A 20469-nucleotide genomic window follows, 5' to 3' on the forward strand; every position below is an offset into this window, starting at 1 on the left:
TACTCTGTATCTAACCCCATGCTGCACCTGACCTGGGAATGTTTGATGGGACAGTGTAGAGGGAGCTTTACTCTGTAGCTAACCCCGTGCTGTACCTGTCCTGGGAGTGTTTGATGGGACAGTGTAGAGGGAGCTTTACTCTGTATCTAACCCCGTGCTGCACCTGACCTGGGACAGCTGAACTGGGATGTTTGATGGGACAATGTAATCGGAACTTTACTCTGCATCTAACCCGTGCTGTACGTGTCCTGGGAGTATTTGTTGGGAACCCATACTATACTTGACTCGGAGTTTGATTGGATAGCTTAGAAGAAAATTGGTTCACCATTTTACTCATATTGTAATTTACCTGGGATGGTTGATGGATTGTGCAGAGGAAGCTTTCCTCTTTATCTAATCTATGCTGTCTTTGAATGACAGTTCTTTGAGTGACAGAATTGAGGAAATTATACTCTACCCTGAGTCTACCCTGTGTTTTGTGGACTTGGCAGTGTTTATGGGACAGTATAAAATTTAATTTACCAATCCATACTTACCTTGACCTGAGAGCGTTTGATGGACAGTAGAGTGAGCTTTGCTCTGTTACATTCTCATGGTATAAATGATATGGGGGATTTTTATGGGGATGTGTACAGTTTATTTTTGCTGTCCCAGTAGGGTATAGTATAGAAGGAGCTTTACTCTATTCCTACTTTTACTGCTACCTGACCTGGGAGTGTTTGATGGGACAGTACAGAAGAAGTTTTACTCTGTATCTAGCTCGTGCTGTACCCGTCCTGGGAGTGTTTGATGGGACAGTGTAGAGGGAGCTTTACTCTGTATCTAACCCAGTGCTGTATCTGTCCTGGGAGTGTTTGATGGGACAGTGTAGAGGGAGCTTTACTCTGTATCTAACCCCGTGCTGTACCTGTCCTGGGAGTGTTTGATGGGACAGTGTAGAGGGAGCGTTACTCTGTATCTAACCCTGTGCTGTACCTGTCCTGGGAGTGTTTGATGGGGACAGTGTAGAGGGAGCTTTACTCTGTATCTAACGCCGTGCTGTACCTGTCCTGGGAGTGTTTGATGGGACAGTGTAGAGGGACCTTTACCCTGTATCTAACCCCGTGCTGTACCTGTCCTGGGAATGTTTGATGGGACAGTGTAGAGGGAGCTTTACTCTGTATCTAACCCCGTGCTGTACCTGTCCTGGGAGTGTTTGATGGGGACAGTGTAGAGGGAGCTTTACTCTGTATCTAACCCCGTTCTGTACCTGACCTGGGAATGTTTGATGGGACAGTGTAGAGGGAGCTTTACTCTGTAGCTAACCCCGTGCTGTACCTGACCTGGGAATGTTTGATGGGACAGTGTAGAGGAGCTTTACTCTGTATCTAACTCCGTGCTGTACCTGACCTGGGAATGTTTGATGGGACAGTGTAGAGGAGCTTTACTCTGTATCTAACCCGTGCTGTACCAGTCCTGGGAGTGTTTGATGGGACAGTGTAGAGGGAGCTTTACTCTGTATCTAACCCTGTGCTGTACCTGTCCTGGGAGTGTTTGATGGGGACAGTGTAGAGGGAGCTTTACTCTGTATCTAACCCCGTGCTGTACCTGTCCTGGGAGTGTTTGATGGGGTCAGTGTAGAGGGAGCTTTATTCCATAACTAACCTGTATTCTGCCTGACGGTAGAGAATTTAATGGGAATTTCTAAAGGAACCTTTCTTGTAACTCATGCTGTGCACATCCTGGGGATGCTGATTGTAGCAGTGTAGAGGGACCTTTATTCAGTAAGTACTGCATGTTGCACTTACCTGGGATTATTTCTAGAATGTGTGCAGGGGAGTTTATCTCCACATGCTGAATGTTTTATTCGAGCGTTTATGAGATTGTTCATTGGAAGTTTTACTCTGTATTTAAAACTAGCGCTGGACCTGACCTGAAATTGTTTAATCTGCAATTGAGGGGGAGCTTTACTCAGAAAGAGGAGAGGCAATCTAAAATAAAGGATACAAATCTAAAGGGATTTCAGGAGCAGTGGGGCCTTGGGGTAGAAGTACATTGACAAATATCGCCGAATGTGCCAGTGCAGATTGAGAAAACAGCTAAAAAAATACATAAGGATTCTGGTTATGAGGCATAGAGTATGAAATCAAGGAAGTTATGACAACCGTTTATTAAACGTTGGTGTGGCCTCAACTGGAGCACTTCAGGAAGGATGTCTGTGCGATAGAGTGGGTGCAGAAACAAATACAAAAATTATTGCACGTTTGTGGGAGTTCAGTAACATGGATAGATTGGAGAAGCTAGGGATTGTTCTTAAAGAAGAGAAAGGTTGAAAGAAGATTTGATGGAGATGTTCAAATCCTTGAGGGGCCTAAACAGGGTAGACAGAGAGAAACTGTTGCCATTGGTGGAAAGGGTCGAGAAGCGATTTAGGCTGATTGGCAAAAGAGCTACAGGGCGAAATGAGAAAAGCCCCTTTTAAGCAGCGAGTGGTGAGGACGTGGAATGCGCTGCCTAGCAGATTGGCCAGATGCTCCATCAAGGTTTTCAATTGGATGGTGGACTCCCCCGATCTGTAACCATTCCATGATTCTATCTGACCTGTGCCGTACCTTATCTGGTCTTGTGAAAGGAACTCTTTAGAGTGAGCAATACTTTGTATCTTGCCTGCACTATCTATGAGCTGGGAGCGTTTAATGGGGCAGTGCAGAAGGAGCTTAGCTCTCTATCTTAATAATGCTGTAGCTGGCCAGGTGCGTTTACTGTCGGCAATGAGTCCATAAAGACATCCACCACCTTTAAACACTGTGGGATTCACCCAATACTTCACTGTTATCTGGAGTATTGACTACCTAATTTAAAAGTGCAGAATGGAGTGGGATTTAACAGTGTGTGAATCGGAATGTGGAGATTCTGAACTGGCCCTGTCCTTGTGTTTTAATACCACCGCACCCTTGTCCAAATGTGTGTTTCATTTCTCTGTTCCTCATGTTTAGGTGCACGCTTGCTTGCGTGCGCACACACTCTCTGTCTATCTCTCCTATTCTCATATTTCCTGCGTTAAGGACATTTGAGTTTGAAATCGACCTCCCCCCCCGCCCCCCATACTCTCCATCTGATATTAATTAAGTTCAATAAATTTGAATGTTAGATGGAATGTATAACCGGTTGCCACTTTGATATGGGCAGGACGGTAGCACAAGTGGCGAGCACTGTGGCTTCACAGCTCCAGGGTCCCAGGTTCAATTCCCGGCTGGGTCACTGTCTGTGCGGAGTCTGCACATTCTCCCCATGTCTGCATGGGTTTCCTCTGGGGGCTCCGGTTTCCTCCCACAGTCCAAAGACGTGCAGGTTAGGTGGATTGGCCATGATAAATTCCCCTTAGTGACCAAAAAGGTTAGGAGGGGTTATTGGGTTACAGGGATAGGGTAGAAGTGAGGGCTGAAGTGGGTCGGTGCAGACTCGAAGGGCCTCCTTCTGCACTGTGTGTTCTATGTTCCTATGTTCTTTATGCCTACCTCTGCTTCATCTCAGGTGAATGTTTACATCTCTTTTTTCCTTTCTCTTTCTATGTTTTTCTTGCTCACTTTCTCCTTCCTCCACTCACTGTCTGCTTCTTTCTATCAATGGAAAGGGCCAATTTTACTCAAATCCACCCGACAGAAAAGTGACAGGATCAGGCAGTTTTACGCCCGTCCCGATTTTACTCTCCTTTCATGGCGAGTGAGAGTAATATTGAGCGGAGTGCAAAAATGCCCATTTCACATGACCCAGCGGGATCCCGCCCAGAGATTCACCATCGATCATCTTCACTCCTTCGGAGTTTGTGGATCCAGAGAGGTTCACGTTAAAAAAAAATCAAAATCAATTTTGCATTACCTTTCTTGAAGTTAGATTGCGCCTTCTGGTGCAGTGAATCTAGTCAAACTGAAGTGTCTGGGTAGAAAACAGTGGATTGTTCAGTCCTTTCAGGTGGTTTCTCTGGAGAGTTCAATGAGCTTGTAATTAAACCTAGAAGTTGAACAGCGGGCACAGTTTTGACCTCTTGATCTGTGCGAAGTGAGTGGGAGACCTAACAGCATTGCAGCCCGAGAGTAGGGACGGGAAGGAAAAATATCCGTTCGGGTTCCTGGTCCTGATCAGTGGTGACGCACAAGGAAAGGAGTGCTTGCATTTGTATAGCACCTTTCAAAATCGCAGCATATCCCAAAGCTTTTGAAGCACATTCCTGCAGTTGTAGTGCACACAAACAATGTGCTAATTACTAGATAATCATCTTTTCATTGAGGAACACCAGGGGGAACAGCATCTTCTGTCCCCCTCACCACACCCATGAGCCCTGTCTCAACGCCTAGCGCCCCCAACACCCCCCTAACCCAACACCACACAGCCCCAGCCCGCAATCCTAACACCCCCCACAATCCAAAACCTCCCCCAGCCCACACCCTAACACCCCCCAGCCTGCACCAACACCACGCACCAAACAACCTCCAGCCCCATGCCCCCAACACCACCCCAACAGCCCCATGCCCCCAACACCACCCCAACAGCCCCATGCCCCCAACACCACCCCAACAGCCCCATGCCCCCAACACCACCCCAACAGCCCCACACCCTGCAATTCCACAACCGACCCCCCCCCCCCAATCCCATGCCCCTAACCCCACCCCCAGCACTCACCCCAACAATCCCCGCACCCCCAAACCCCTCCCACCCCAACACCCACCACCCCGCAACACTCCCCATCCATAAGACACCCCTCACCCCACACCAGCAATACTCCCCACTGCGCACCACCAACACCCTCCAACACATATTCCCCATCCCACACTTCCCGACATCCAATCCCACCCCCCACCCCCAACACCACCCGCACCCTCCGCCTCACCGGTCTCCTTCAAAATAGTGCTCTGTGATGTTTCTCAGTCTCTCTGTAAGGGCAGATAGAGCTTCGGTTTATCGTCTTAACCCGAAAGACGTCACCTCTGACAATATAGCACTCGGTATTGCAATTGGAGTGTCAGCCTGTATTCTGTGCTCAGGTTGCTGGAGTGGAGTTTGAACCTATGGGGCCCATTGCTTCAGAGTTGAGAGCCACCACTGACATTGATTGGAAAGTATGAGGGCCATGTTGGATGGGGCCTGGAGATAAATTGGGTGACGATAGCATTCCCTGCCTCCGGCCGAATATACTGCACCTATCATCTGGGCTCACCCACAGTAAATTACCTCCTGAAGGAGATATTTGAGCCTGCCTTGGCGGTGCCTCCAAGAGAGAGGTGACAGAGCAGACACAGAACAAGGACAACTGGATAGGTGTGGAGTGCAACTCCCCCAATGACAAGGTGCAGCTCTGCAGCATTTATCCATGAGTTCCACACACAAACAGGAAAAAACATTCTCATAAATCCTATCAAGTGAAGTCAGGGATGAGGCGTGGGCTGGTGGGGCGGAAGAGGGGACATTGAGAGCAGCAAATTTGCTGCAACTCTCCAATCGCGTTCTCGAGGATTCCAAACTGGGAATTGCTTGCTTGACTCCTCGTCTCTTTGAACGTGACACTTGTTCGCGTAGAGGTTACCATTGGCTGCTGGTCACTGAAAATGTATTTAACCAATTTCTTATTAATATTTTTTTTCTTAACGTTAAACCATTTAACCCCACCCGCCCCCCAGAGACGGTTAAGTGTAGGATATCACAGCGACTTAAGCGTGCACAATCCAATTTTGGGAGTGGGAGTCTGGGGGGCAGCAGGGGAAACATTTGTCAATTTGTGTATCGCCATAGTGACAGAGTTCACCGGTAAGGTAGGGTCATTCAGTCGCAAAGTTTGATTCGTTCTGTGAGCAATGTTGTTCGGTGCTTTGTTGATCTTACAAAAAAAATTAAATTAAGGAAAATTCTGGGATATTTTAAACAATCTAAAATAAGTGCATTCACTTCGGGAATTGAGGGGGAGGCGACAGAATTGGACCTTTAACCAACTGAGACAAACAAATATACCCCTTAAAACGGACGGGAAAACCACCGGTATGAAGATGTAAAAATGTTTGCTGTCCCCTGCCAACTACCTCTCACCCTTCCCCATCCCACATAAATACATCTTCAAAGATCAGACTTACAGGGTCCTCGCCTTCACTTGAAATCCTTTGCTTTCAAGTCAGATTCTGTTAGAAAGTTCGGCAGTTCTCAGAATTCCGAAATGGCACAATGGTTAGCACTGCCGCCTCACAATGCCAGGGGACCCGGGTTCGTTCCGGCCTTGGGTGACAGTCTGTATGGGGTGCCCTATCTCCCCGAGTCTGCATGGGTTTCCTCCCTCAGCCCAAAGATGTGCCGGTTAGGTGGATTAGCCGTGCTAAATTTCTCCTCAGTGTCCAAAAGGTTAGGTGGGATTGCAGGGTTAGGGAGGGACTGTGAGTCTTTTGGAGCTTGATGGGCCAAATGGCCTCCTTCAGCACTGTAGGGATTCTATGAATCAAGAATATAGGAACAGGAGTCGAACATTTAGCCCTTCCCATCCCGTTTCCTTCATTCAATTAGGTCATGGCTGATAAAAACCATTTACCTGCCTTTGCTCATTATCGCATTTTCCCAACAAGGAATCCCAATCCCAGTTTAGAAACGTTTAATTCAGCCCCAAACCTTGACAGCATTTCTGGATTTCCATTACCCATTGTTTGAGGAAGTGTTTTCTGACTCCACTGCTAAATGTTGTTGCTTTTCCCGCCCCTACTGATGCACAAAGGCTGTTTCTATAGCTAATATTTTTCCTGGAACCGGTCGCCAGCCTGTCGCCGGGGATGTATAGCTTGAGGGGGCGCCACGCCTCATGAAGCATGGTGGACCAGGAGTCTCTCTTCCCCCCCCCCCCCCCTCCCCCTCCCCGATCGCCTTCCATTGGAAGGATTTTGCAGGTTGATACTCAATCTGTTGGGCGCATTATCAACGCACCTTCCAAGCCATCAAATCGTTTTAGAATCAATAGGTGCTTGATGGCCCAAGCAAGCACGATGTGCTGAAGGGACACTTTCTGTGCTGTAAAACTCTTATGACTCATGGGGTGGGCTTTGAACCCAGAGCCTCTGGCTCAAAGGTAGGGACTCTATCCGCTGGGCCTCAAGACCTCCTCACCACTAAATGGCCTCGCTCTAATGTTAAGTTCACAGCCCCTTGTGCTTAACTCCCCCACCCACTACAGAAAAAATAATTTTGCTCCTAACCAGATGATCCATTCCTTTAACCAGCATAAACACCTCAATTAGATCGTCTATGCTGAAGGGAATACCAGTCTAGTGTTCCCTTCATAATTTAACCCTATATATCATTCTGACAATCTTTCTGACAATTATTCTCCAAGTTGGATCAGAACACCCAAGAGGGCAGTCACATTAATGATGGCAATATCCTTGGAATTGCAGGGTATATCTTTAAAGTATAAGCTGGAAGCACAAAAGCAGCAGCAAGATTTTGTGTGTCCTTCTGACGATCAGAGACCATTCCCTAACTGTAGCCCCATCCCGCTTACAGTCCAAACCCGCCATCCAGATGTGCATCACTTCCCTAAATACTTCCCCTCTGCGTCTGATTTTGGGACCCTTTCCAGACATTTACAGAGCAGTTGAGCAAAACATCCCATTTGATTTTTTTTCACTGGTTTACCCCAACCCTGTTTATCCTGTTTGACCTGCAATACATACTCAAATGCTTAAAATATTGGCTGCTCATGAACTGCTGGCTGAGACTGCCTGGCACATTCAAAATTGCAAAAAGATCCTTGGCACACTGCAATTAAAATATTGATTGATCTTAAATTTTGTTGATAAACATGTAGATTGTGAATGTGTTCCATGAGCTAAATTGATAAAGGATTTCTGACCTCATGAAAATAGCATATTTCCTGACTGTGAGCAATGCCAAATAGATATGCCTAGCAAACTTTAAATGTCACAGGGCCTTGCATGCAAATTTGTGTACCCCTTTCTTAAGGAGAAGGTTAGTCGATCTAATTTCTAATTGACCCACGATCTGATCAGAGCAATTACACTCTAATTGACCTGATATCTGGTAAGGATCTGATAAAGGCAGTTACCCTCCAACTAACTTGAAGCTATGGAAAGAGCAGTTAGCCTCGATTGACTCAAGGATCTGGTAAGGACAGTTAACCTCAATTGAGGTCACACTTGAATTTAGTCATATTTGACCTGAAGATCTGGTATGAGCAGTTTAGCCTGAGGACGCAGTAAAGCAGTCACACGCTAATTGACCCTGAGGATTAAATGAGAATAGTTGATCTCTGACATGATAAGAGCAATTATTATCCTCTTATTCATCCGCGGATCTGGTAAGAGCAATTGCCCTCCAATTCGCCCATGAGAAAGGTTACCCTTTCATTGACCGTGGATCCGATGGAAGGAATTAACTCCAATTGATCGGAGGATCTGATAAGAGCAACAAGCCTCTGATTAATCAGAAGAGGTCAGAGCAATTACACCTTTTGGTTTTCAAACTGTCAAACTAACTGACACAGATCCACACCATTGGCATCACTAACTTTTAGTGATGAAGCAGTGAATCCTCAGTCTACGACATGGTAACACAGTGGTTAGCACTGCTGCCTCGCAGCAGCAGGAACCCGGGTTAGATTCTGGTCTTGTGTGACTGTCTGTTTACACGTTCTCCCCGTGTCTGCGTGGGTTTCCTCCAGATGCTCTGGTTTCCTCCCGCGGTCCAAAGATGTACAGGTTAAGTAGATTGGCCATGCTAAATTGCACCTTGGTGTCCAAAGATGTATAAATTAAGTGGGGTTATGGGATAGGCTGCGGAATGGGTCTAGGTAGGGCGCTTTTTCAAAGGGTCGGTGCAGACTAGATGGGCCAAATGGCCTCCTTCTGCACTGTAGGGATTCTGTGGATACCGAGGGCATGCCAGGCAGATCAGTTAGCTTTCAGCTGGATTCCTCCTTAAATGTATTCCACCAGGTTGTGGACGATAAAGCTTTTCCTCCTAGCTCACTCTAGGAGAAGCAGAAAATAAAACAGTTAATTTGAATTCCTCTAAGGTTTTTTTAAAAACTCCTACGTTGCTCACAGCATGAAGATTAATCTTTATTTTCTGGAGGCTCCTTAACAGTACTAGAAGTGTTGGATTAACAGCGCCATCTGCACCAGCTCCTGTTTGGTTAGCAGAGCGGCCTGGCTATGGTAGACAGTTCCCTTTCCGCCCGCAATTCAACTCTTGCCCTTGCCATTTCCCACCAGTCCTTGGGCACCAAACTAATCCACAATACAATATGCCCTTTCCCACTTCCCACACAGAAATATGGCTAGCAAGCTAGGAAGGTCATAATGATCGCATTGTGACAAATAAGTGCAGGTGGTACCTTGCTTAAAGTGAGTGGGAGGTAACACAGCCGATTCCTACTGATGTGCCCAATAAACATAGCGCCAACTTCATCTTTCTAATCACCGCTCACAGGTCACAGGGGCAAGATTGACAGGTTTCTGGCGGGGCTGGCGAGATCAAATTGCATCTAAAAAATGCTTCCTGAAGAACCATGAGCTTTGAAGACCCCCTGGCCATGCAATGCCTCTCCCACTCCCCTTTGCACCCAACCTGGCAACATAAGTGTTGTGACAGTCAAAATTAACATGAATCCCCCCTCGACTCCCCCCCCCCCCCCCCCCGGCCTTCCACCTCCCCCTAACTAACACTGTCCAGCTGTAAAGAATAGGAAGACCCCAGGATTTACTCCCACTTTGTGCTGTTAGCTGGGGTGGGTGTTGTTTTTCTGAAGGGGGAGGTGTGATGGGAAGGATTTGCGAAGGTAACCTGTAGGTTCTCCCCCACACAACTAACAAAGTCGGTCAAAGTTTCTGCTGGGGTCAGTGTGGGTGTTTTGGGGGTGGGGGTGAGGGGGGGTGAGGGGGATTATTGGGTTGAAGGGGATATTGGGAGTGAGGGGTGATACTAGCGGTGAGGGAGATAGTGGGGATGTGGGAGGGATAGTGGGGTTGAGGGGGGATCGAGGGAGGGTGGGGTGAGGGGGTTGGTGGGGGGGAATGAGGGGGATAATGGAGGTGAGGGGGATAGTGAGAGGGATGGTGGGGGTAAGTGACGGGGGGATAGTAGGGTGTGAGCAGCGGGGGAGGAGGGGGTAGTGGCTGTGATGTCCTATTAAAAACAAATATATGACCAGCAGTTACTGCCCTGGCTGACCCACCAAGTTAAGCATTTTGGGAGCTTGAGGAGAGGGCAAAGTGGCAGATGGGAGGAGGCAGGATGGGAAGTCCTCTTCTCTTGGATCTGTGTCCCAGCAACAAACATTGCCGTCAGGAGAAGGCAGGCAATAAAGGCTTCTATATTAAAAAAATAAACTATTTGTGGGATATGGGGGAGGAACGCTGGAAGTGAGTATTCGTGAGAGATTCCCCAGTCACTGCTCGGACTCTGCCTGGCTATGCACCCACCCACACCATGCGGTACGAGATCTAATATGACACATTTCCCATCCCGCAAATGCTTGATCTGCGCCAGCCGCGTGAATAATCTTTATTAGTGTCCCAAGTAGGCTTACATTAACAATGCAATGAAATAACTGTGAAAATCCCCACACCCCAGCCCAAACATATCTTCCCTTCCCTCCGATCAGAGCATGGGGCTATCTTGACAAAGAGTTTATATTTAAACAAAAGTGCGACTGACAATCATAGGGCCCCGTGCTTTTGGCCAGCCCATACTGATGGTAGGATTCACATTTTGAGAGGGAGTCGTCCTGAAGCCGGGGGTCCACCGTCCCTTTTGCTCGCCTTTTATTTTAGCACCAAGTTAGCCTTATTCCTCTGGTGAGAGGTGGAGAGAGAGCACTGTGAGAAAGCTGGGAGGAACACCCTTGTCACGGCGGGGCGGTGGGACATCCCTCTGGAGCAGAATGTGGGGCCGGTCCCTTGACTCCACTTGTCTCATCCGATTGTAACCCGATTGCAGCACTTAGGACCGACCGTCTGGAAGCCTCCCCTGCTAAGCCTGGGGCCCAGGCAGGGTGTGGGAAACGATATCTATATCATATAAAATATTGGTGTGGAGAAAAGAGAGAGGTTGACTGAGATTAAATATTTACTTGGGGGGGGGGGTGGTGGGGGGCGGTGAAGGGAATTGCGTTCCCTAGCGTTGCCAACACAGCACACCAGGATTGTCTAACAGTAAAATAGGTGGTCCACCCATGTCCAATTTCATGCCCCCCCCCCCCCCGCCCTCAACACACACACATAACAATCTCTCCTTAAAACCCATGGGAACATTGATTTGAAATATTATAGCACCAAGTACACTTCGAAATGCTGCCTCGTCAGGTGGCAAGGGCACTTGATTGTGTGTGTGTTTTGTTGGGGGGGGGGGGGAAGGGGCGGTGGAGGGGGTCTGAGATTTCACTGTACAATCAAGATCCCCCCCAACTTGCTTCTCAACTCAACTTCACCCTCCCCCTCCCCACCATTGAAACCTCGTGGCACCCAGAAATGTCTTTTATTTATTTATGATCTTTTGTTGGGCGCTAAAGGGGGTGAGAAAGGTTTTTTTTTGGGGGGGGGGGTTGGGGGGTTGGTGGACGTGGGAGGGTTTGGGTGGTTGGGTGGGGTGGCGTGAGAGGGTGTGATTTGGGGGTTTTAATCGTTTTTGTTAACGCGGCCGATTCACACTCGCCCATCTTTCGATCCATAGCCTTCAGAAACGGGGCACAGAGTTGGAAGAACAGCCCGGAGTCATAGTCGTCTTCTCCCGTTGACTTACGGGGCATTCCGATAGCCATAGACACACAAACACACACACACAGAAAGAGAGAAACAAACAAACCAACAAAATATATATATATTTCAAAACGAAAAGAGAGTAACTTCAATATCGACGTAATCTTGAGTCGACAATCAATAGCCATGAATAAATAAATAACGTTTTAAAACTTGAAAACACAAAAAAAGTAACCACAGGCATGGCTCCAACATGATTTGACGTTTGTATCATGTGAATATAATCTCTGTTGCTATAGTAACCACTGCCAGAATAATGTTGAAGGAAGTGATTGTACCGGTTTATGTTGTTGTGTGTATATATTAAACAAGGAGAAAACAAAATCGTTAATTTTTCAGGTCCTCGATTTATCCATTTTAAATGCCGACTTTGTAATTAATCCCGCTCCTAACCCCATAAAATCAAAATATTTATACGTATATAAATGTGTATATATGTTTAATTTTTTCTCCCCACACGTGTAATTAAGAGAATGTTGTTTGTATTGTAAATAACATAACGATATGTACTGTACATAGTTTAACATATATTCCTGGTTGCCGTGATGCTACCAGGGATGCTATCTGATGCTTCTATTGTTGTGTTGTATGGGGGTGTGGTGACAGAATGACCTTTAATAAAGCAAAAACGTAACCTTTTACTCTCTCTGTCTTGCAGTCGTCATCTTTCCAGCCTCTTTAGCTCGCTCCCAAGTCTCCACTGTCCTGTGTGTCAACAACCATCAAAATAAAACCGCGGCCTCCTCCCTCAACTAGACTCCGGCCTTCTGGAAATTACAACTCCTCCCGCCCTCCCCCGAAATCAATTTATTATTTTGTTGAGACAATAATTAGGCCCTTTCTAACCCTCAAACTTGTCCCGCCATTACCCCAGATTTCTATCTTCACTGTATCCACCCTGCCTTATATCTCCATACCCTTGTCTGCCTGAACATTATTGATGTGAAATGTGTCACCGATCTGCAATCTCCCTCTTTTTTTGTGGGTGTGGATGTTTTCTGCTTCCGCCACATCTTTTTGTTTTTGCGGGCAGAAATGTTTCTTAGCTTTCCTCCTGAATGGCCTAACTCTGATTATGTCCCCTTATCCTACATTCCCCCAACCGCCCCACCCACACCACACACAACCCCCCCCCCCCCCCCAACATAAAATGTACCCTATAAACTCCTTTTAAAATGAGTCCGATTACTGCTTAAACTTCCTGTGTTCCAGGGAGAATAGAAACCTGTAAAATCCGGTGCGCAGAGATGTGGGGAGGGAGGAGAACCTGGCCGAACTTGCCATAAACAGGTCCAGGCAGCGGGCAACTGAAGGGGTGTCCGGCCCGACTGTCTGCCCCTCTACCGCGACTGCATTTACGGTCTTGTGTCCCTGGAGAGGGAGCATGCGGTGTCCACGGGCACCATTGAGGCCTTCCATGCCCACTGGGCACCACAGGGGTTGTGGTGTTTTATTGACCCTTTCAATCGCATTTTACTTCAATGTTTTAAGTTTCATTTGTGATTTGTTTTTATTTAAGGCAGTATCACTTCAAGGAGCTGCCCCTTCTAATTTGTTCCTCAGTTTATTTAATTTAGTTTATTTGGTTTCCATCAAAAGAGTTAGAAACCTGTAAATCCCTCTTCATAATCTGACACTTGACCCACTGGTGACATTCAGTCGAATCTGTGCTGAATGCATTCCAAAGTCGAATATATCTTTACCAAGGTACAGTGCGCGGAACTGTACCAAATGTGATCTCAGCTTTCATACAGCTATAAGGAAACATCTTGTCCTTTTATATGCTGCATTCTAGTTATAAGGACTAACGTTGCATTAGCCTTTTGATTACATTTTGGAGCTACTTACTACATACTGATGATATTTGTACATGCACTCCAAAATATCTTTGGGTCGCCACTGTCCCTGAATTTTGACTATTTGAATAATACTGGGGTCTCTCCTTTCTTGGTCATATCATCTATTAATGTCTCTTTGTATTTTTACACTGCCGTCTACACTACTTATTGTACCATCAATCTTTGTGTCATCGGCAAACTTGGATATACGGCTCTCAATTTTTAAAAATTAATTGATGGGATGTGGGCGTTGCTGGCTAGGCCAGCATTTATCACCCATTCCTAATTGCCCATGAGAAGGTGCTGCCCTCTTGAACCGCTGCAGTCCCTGTGGTATAAATACACCCAGAGTGCTGTTAGGGAGGGGGTTCCAGGATTTTGACCCAGTGACAGTGAAGAAACAGCTGATATATTTCAAAGTCAAGGTGGTGAGTGATTTGGAGGGGGGCCTCCACGTAGTGGTGTTCCCATGTATCCCCTGCCCTTGTCCTTCTAGATGGTAGTGGTCGTGGTTTTGGAAGGTGCTGCCCAAGAAGCCTTGGTGAGTTCCTGCAGTGCATCTTGTAGCTGGTACACACTGCTGCCACTTTGCAGGCTGCCACTGTGCATCAGTAGTGAAGGGAGTGAATGTTTGTGGAAGGGGTGCCAATGAAGCAGGGCTGCTCTGTCCTGGATGGTGTCGAGCTTCTTGAGTGGTGTTGGAGCTGCACTCATCCAAGCAAGTGGAGAGTGTAATTGTCTTAATCTCAGTCATTAGTAAATTTAGTGAAAACACCACAATCTATTTCCTTCCAATTTGAGTGAATCCCAATTATCCCCTGTTTTTTGTGTTCCATTGCCTCACCACCCTCCAAACGAGTTCAACGCAGTCTCTTCTGTGGCACCTGTCAAAACCACTTGTTTGGAGCCCTCCCAGAAAAAAATGAACTAAAAAGATTAGCTTTGGGATATAGATAGGTTATGTATTTGGGTAGAGAAACGGCAGATGAAATTGAACACTGCTGAGTGCAAAACAATTAGTTGAAAAGGGCTGCGTCATAAACTGGGGCGAGCAGAATTGAATTAAAACCTAGAATAAGGTCTGACAGCAAATGGTTGAATCATCACACTCAAAGTCTAAACAATAGAGCAAAACAATGTTTTTAAAGAACCATTTGTCTCCTTATTATAAAAAGGATTCAGAAGGACTGAGGAATGTACAAAAAAGAAAGATCCACATGGATGTTACCAGAATTGAGAGGTTATAACTAGCAGAGAAGACAGAACAAATGGGGCTCTTTTCATTTGGAAAGCTGAAGGGTGGATGTCCTGACATAATTTTTGCTTAAGGTTATGTAAGGGTTTGATCGAGTAGATGTAGCGAAGACATTTCCACTTGTGAGGCTTTCCAAAAGCCAAGGGCCATAAATGGAAGTCAGTCAGTAATAAATCCAATCGGGAATTCTGCAGAGATTGATTCACTTAATTTGTGGTTGGAAGGTGGGAGTGAGGCAACTCGTATCGATGTCTTCAAGGGGGAAGCTGGATAAACACGTGAGGGACAAACAAACAGAAGATCGTGCTGATGGGGTTAGATGTAACATTTGGAGAAAACTTGTGATGAGCATAAACTCTGGAAAGGCTAGTTGGAACAAATGACTTGTTTCAATGCTGCAGATTCGGTGTGATTCTACCACAGGATGGAATACACACCTCTAACAGTAGAATAGCAATGATTATGATGTGCTGCTCAGGCCACATTTGCAACAGTTTGTTCAGTTCAAACTGCTGCAATGGAGAGAGAAAACTAGCAGTGTCGTGCATTAGAGAGGCTGCAGAGATCAATTAGATTGATCCTGAGAACAAGACAGCAACCCTGATAAGGATAAAGGGGGAATTAGATAAAGTGGACTTTTAGCACATTTCACAGGCTTAACTGGAGATTCAGGAACTTCCAGATGGATGTTCTTCAATGGGGCAGTTAGAAAATTAATCTCCTCTGGGCAAGCTAAAAGGAGGTGCTATAATGGATGAGTGAGAGGGATGGTCTTCAATTGGTGAGTGAGAGGGGTGTTCTTCAATTGGTGAAATAGAGGGATGGTCTTCAATTGGTGAGTGAGAGGGATGTTCTTCAATTGGTGAAATAGAGGGATGGTCTTCAATTGGTGAGTGAGAGGGATAGTCTTCAATTGGTGAGTGAAAGGGATGGTCTTCAATTGGTGAGTGAGAAGGCTGCTCTTCAATGGATGAACAAGAGTGGTGGTCTTCAATGGGTGAGTAAGAGGGATGGTCTTCAATTGGGCGAGTGAGAGGAAACGTCTTCAATGGGTGAGTGAGAGGGATGGTCTTCAATGGGTGAGTAAGAGGGATGGTCTTCAATGGGTGAGTAAGAGGGATGGTCTTCAATGGGTGAGTAAGAGGGATGGTCTTCAATGGGTAAGAGGGATGGTCTTCAATTGGTGAGTGAGAGATGGTCTTCAATGGGCGAGTGAGAGGGAACTTCTTCAATGGGTGTGAGGGATGGTCTTCAATGGGCGAGTAAGAGGGATGATCTTCAATTGATGAGTGATAAGGTTATTCTTCAATGAGTGTGAGAGCCATGTGCCTCTTCACTGATTGGATCTTCAGACTCTCCTGAATGAACTGCTTTTAATTGGGGAGAGATGAGGTAGGAAGAGGGGAATGCAGTGCCTCAAGGCTGAGATTGAAGTCCCTTTAAGGGCATCAGTCTTGATTTTGATGATTCCTGCTGAAAAATGTGGGCGCGTCTAAATCAGGTGAGCAGAGCGTCGGGTCCTGGAGTAATGCCTTCACGGTTGAATAGTCTGCTGTCACTTATGCTGGCCAGGCTTCCAGGTGAAGACTGGCAGGTGGGTGAGGTAGCAGAGGCTACCCAGTGCTGTCCGGAGGATGATTTGCAAATGTATGGCAGTAGCTTTAGAAGAGATGAAAAGACAATTGACCCTCCAACCTTGTTGTTTGACAGTAAGAAGGGGGAAGAAATTGAACCACCACAATGGCTGCGGCTAGTAGACAATGAAAACAACAGAAATGGGTCTGATGGAGGTTGATTTTTACCATCGAGCTGTCAGTTGTGGCTCTGTGAATCCTCTGAGTCAGCAAATCAGGGTTTAAGCCCCGCTGCATAATCTAGGCTGACACTTTAAATGCAGTACTGAGAGTCCCACACTGTCGGCGGTGCTGTCTCTTAAATAAGATATCAACTGAGGACAAACGATCCGATGTCACAATTTCCAAACAGGAGCAGGGGTTATCCCTCGTACCCTGGTCAATATTTAATCCTCCCCCAATATCATATAAAACAGATTACCTAAAAGTATTGCGGGACTTTGCTGTCCACAATTGGCCACTGCATTGGCTACATTCTAACAGTGACTACACTTCAAAAAGCACTCCATTATATTGTGGCACATCCTGAGGTCCATGGTGTGTTGGTTTTAAATGTTTAATAAGCAATTTGGAGCTGATGAAGAGTCGCCACTGAGCTCTCGTCCCCTTTTTCTTTCACCTCGGGGCCCTCTGGGATCGTTTTAAGGCAACTCACCAAGACAAGAATCCCGTGGGATTGGATGAAAAGCCACTTTTACAACCCGCCTATCCTCAATCTCCGCTAAATTTCATTGTGTGTGTCAAAGGAAACGTTGCAACAACCCTTTTAGTTCCCCAACAGGCGAATTAGATTAAAAATGCCGACCTTCGGTGGTCTTCATTCGTTTAGAATTCTTCCAGAGTGGGGATTAGCCCCTCCCGTCCACCTCAACAATCTCCGGCGCTCCGCATGTCTCCGAATGGGATGTTTTTCAGTCTGTGAATGTATTAGTGAACAATGTTCTCTTTCCTTTTTTGCGGAGGGGATAAACATGTGCTAGAGAATCGGTACCCGAGCTCGGCCAGGCCCCTTTATAGTCTTAAAGTCTTCAAAGATCCTGGCTGCATAATTGCACAGAACTGAGGCTGGCAATCCAGTTGCAGAGCTGAGGGAGTGCTGCGCTGTGAGAGCCACCACCTTTCAGATAACATATTAAACTGAGGCCCTCGTAAAAACAAATGACTGCGGATGCTGGAATCAGAAACAAAAACAGAAAATACTGGATAATTTCAGCAGGTCTGACGGCATCTGTAGGGAGAGAAGGGAGCGAACGTTTCGACTGTAGCTGACTCTTTGTAAAAGTATATATATACTTTTGGAGAGAACTGGAAATAGGGTCAGATTTATACTGCTGATTTGGGGGGGGGGGCAGCAATGGGGCTGGATAGAGGCCTAGCGATAGGTAGAGATTGACAAAGAGGTCGTGAACAGAAAGACAAAAAGATGTACATGGGGATGATTAAGGCTGAGAAGGGTGCTGATAGCGGCACATAAAGAGATTGGAATGTGTGAATAGCAGAACAAAGGTGAGCAGTGTGTCAAAAGGCAACTATGATGTGGCGATGCCGGCGTTGGACTGGGGTGAGCACGGTAAGAAGTCTTACTACACCAGGTTAAAGTCCAACAGGTTTGTTTGGATCACTAGCTTTCGGAGCGCAGCTCCTTCATCAGGTGACTCACCGTTGGACTTTAACCTGGTGTTGTAAGACTTCTTAAAGGGCAACTAGGAACAGGTGGCCCAAGTGGAGTGGGGGGATGGGGGGGGGGACGGATCAATGGAAGAAATGAAGATAAATTGATAGGAATAAAACATCGGGTGAAGGTGGAGGAGAGAGTTCAGTCTGAAGTTGTTTAACCCAATGTAAATAAAGTGCGTCGACCCTTCTTCGTCATTATCACCTCGTTTATCTTTTTGACCACGACATCTTTGGTACTATCCACCTATCGCTGGTCTTCTATCCAGCCCCACTGCGCCACAGCTCCCAGCCCACAGTCTAAATCGGATCCTATTTCCAGTTCTCCAGCTTGTCATCCAGATTCCAAACGTTAGCTCCCTTCTCTCTGCACAGATGCTGTCAGACCCGCTGAGATTGTCCAGTACTTTCTGTTTTTCTTTGAAACCTTCCTTGAGGCCTTCCTTGTCTTTAAATGCTGTTGTGAAAATGTGCTATATTAAAGCAAATCTTTCTTTCACTGCGTGTTCAGTAACCATGGCACCATGAGGAGAAGATTTACATTGAATTATTTTGATCAGACGGCGGCGGAGGTGGTGATGTGTAACAGAAGTTCCCAGCGGGACGATAGACGTGTGGCCAGATTCTTGCTGCAGCTGGGCAGCTTTTGCCTAGCCTTGGCGGAGAGAGGTTCAGGGTAGGAGGGTACGTTTTGAATCCAGTCGTGCACGTTCAAGCATTTCCAACACAAACCCCAATCCTTGATTTGAACTCGAACCGCCAGCCAGGGGTCTCAGATGGGGCAAAGTGTATATAGCAGGCGCGGACCCGGTGTCCAATCCATTCTAGCTGGGCAGAAGAGATCAAAACCAGAGCTTCCGAATGAATACAGCTGACTTTCACAGGGGAAGCATGCTGCTCCGCCAAGTGAGTATGCAATGTTGCCTGATCAGCCGGCGTTTTTAAGCATCGCCTTGCGGAGTGCGGTGCCCTCGTGTTTCAGGGAAGGAGGTGAAGGGAGTGGACTCCGGTGGAGGAGCCTGGCCACTTCAGTATAGATGCTGGTGATTTAATTTAGAGATACGAGGTTACAAGGGGAGATGGGGGGGACCAATGAATGTTTCAACATATCAAGGATGAACACCAGAATTGCCATCTTGGTGGGGTGGGCAGAATTGGGAAATTGTGACATTAACTATTGAATATTGAACCTCGAATATCCCTGTGTTTGTTGTGTGTGTGTGGCTGGCCGGTGTGATTCGCATTGCCATTTGTGACAACAAGCCCCAAGGGTTAGCGTCACCTCCAAGAGGTCCGCCGAATAACGAGTGTGTGTGTGTGAGAGAGTGGCGAAGTGGAAGCGATTCGCATTGACTATCCTCTTTACCAAACCTGAACCTCTCGGCCTTTTGGCTAAGATCAAGCGTAGGCTCAAACCCAAGATGAGGTGTAATACCTATCCCTGTCAGCTTGCATCTAGTATGTCTCTGCTGCGGGAACCATGAAATGGATTCAATTTGAATTTTTTTTTTTGGAGCAAGCGAGGTGGATGAAGGGCTCGCCCCGTCCAGGCTGCAAATTGGCTTTGTAACTCTGAGAAGGGAATGATTTTTTTTTTCACACTCTCGAACTAGGAAATCGGAACAGAAGGAGGGGAATTTTTTTTGTCACAGAATTTATTAAGTTAATTGTAATAAGTACAAAATCACAATAATGAACAAAGGCAGTGGCTCAGTTTGTTCGTCAGCTCTCAATACCGAGTGACTGTTGCACTGTCTCTTGTTCTGCTGACTGAAGTCTGTCGTCTTACTTCATGTTGTGTCGCTCATTAACCCGTTCTCGCAACTATCCCTATTCAGGGTCGGTCGTATCCTGCAGTGCTGATTGGCCCAAGCAGTACATGAACCGTCCCTGATTGGTTAAATGGTGCAGAATCAATGCCTGATTGGTCTTTGAAGGATATTGGTCACCTTGCGGATGTCACTTTCCATTCATTTGGCCGCCTTGCTGATGTCACTTCCATTAAAGCGGTCACTTTGATGATGTCACTTCCTATTAACTCAGTCACCTTTGCTTATGTCACTTCTCATTAACTCCCAATTGGTTGCCCAGCCTCGCAGTCACTTGTGATAACATCTTTTTCTTTATCCCATTCTTAAAGTTACACTGTCAATGCATAGAGTTGACAGGGCAAGCCCTTTATCGGTCTCATTGCTTGCTCCAAAATCAATTGAAATTGAATCCAATTTATCATCAGACATCAGCAGTCACTAAGAGGTTACACATATCACCTGAGATGTATAAGT

At 46.5% G+C, this 20469-nt stretch overlaps 1 protein-coding gene across 2 annotated transcripts in view; it reads left to right on the forward strand.

The window, feature by feature from the left end:
- LOC140390360 (ras/Rap GTPase-activating protein SynGAP-like) overlaps positions 1-20469 on the forward strand; it is a 1167003-nt gene that overhangs the window by 1048592 nt on the left and 97942 nt on the right. The window contains exon 19 of one of the 2 annotated variants that reach the window (XM_072475455.1): positions 11698-12424. The exons of the other annotated variant lie outside the window; for it this stretch is intronic. Within the exon in view, the coding sequence (XP_072331556.1) occupies positions 11698-11781 (84 nt within the window). The 3' untranslated portion in view covers positions 11782-12424. Of the gene's footprint in view, positions 1-11697; positions 12425-20469 lie in introns of those variants that run through there. 2 annotated transcript variants of the gene reach the window in all.

The sequence above is a fragment of the Scyliorhinus torazame genome, chromosome 14, assembly GCF_047496885.1.
Source record: "Scyliorhinus torazame isolate Kashiwa2021f chromosome 14, sScyTor2.1, whole genome shotgun sequence".
Lineage (NCBI taxonomy): Eukaryota > Metazoa > Chordata > Chondrichthyes > Carcharhiniformes > Scyliorhinidae > Scyliorhinus > Scyliorhinus torazame.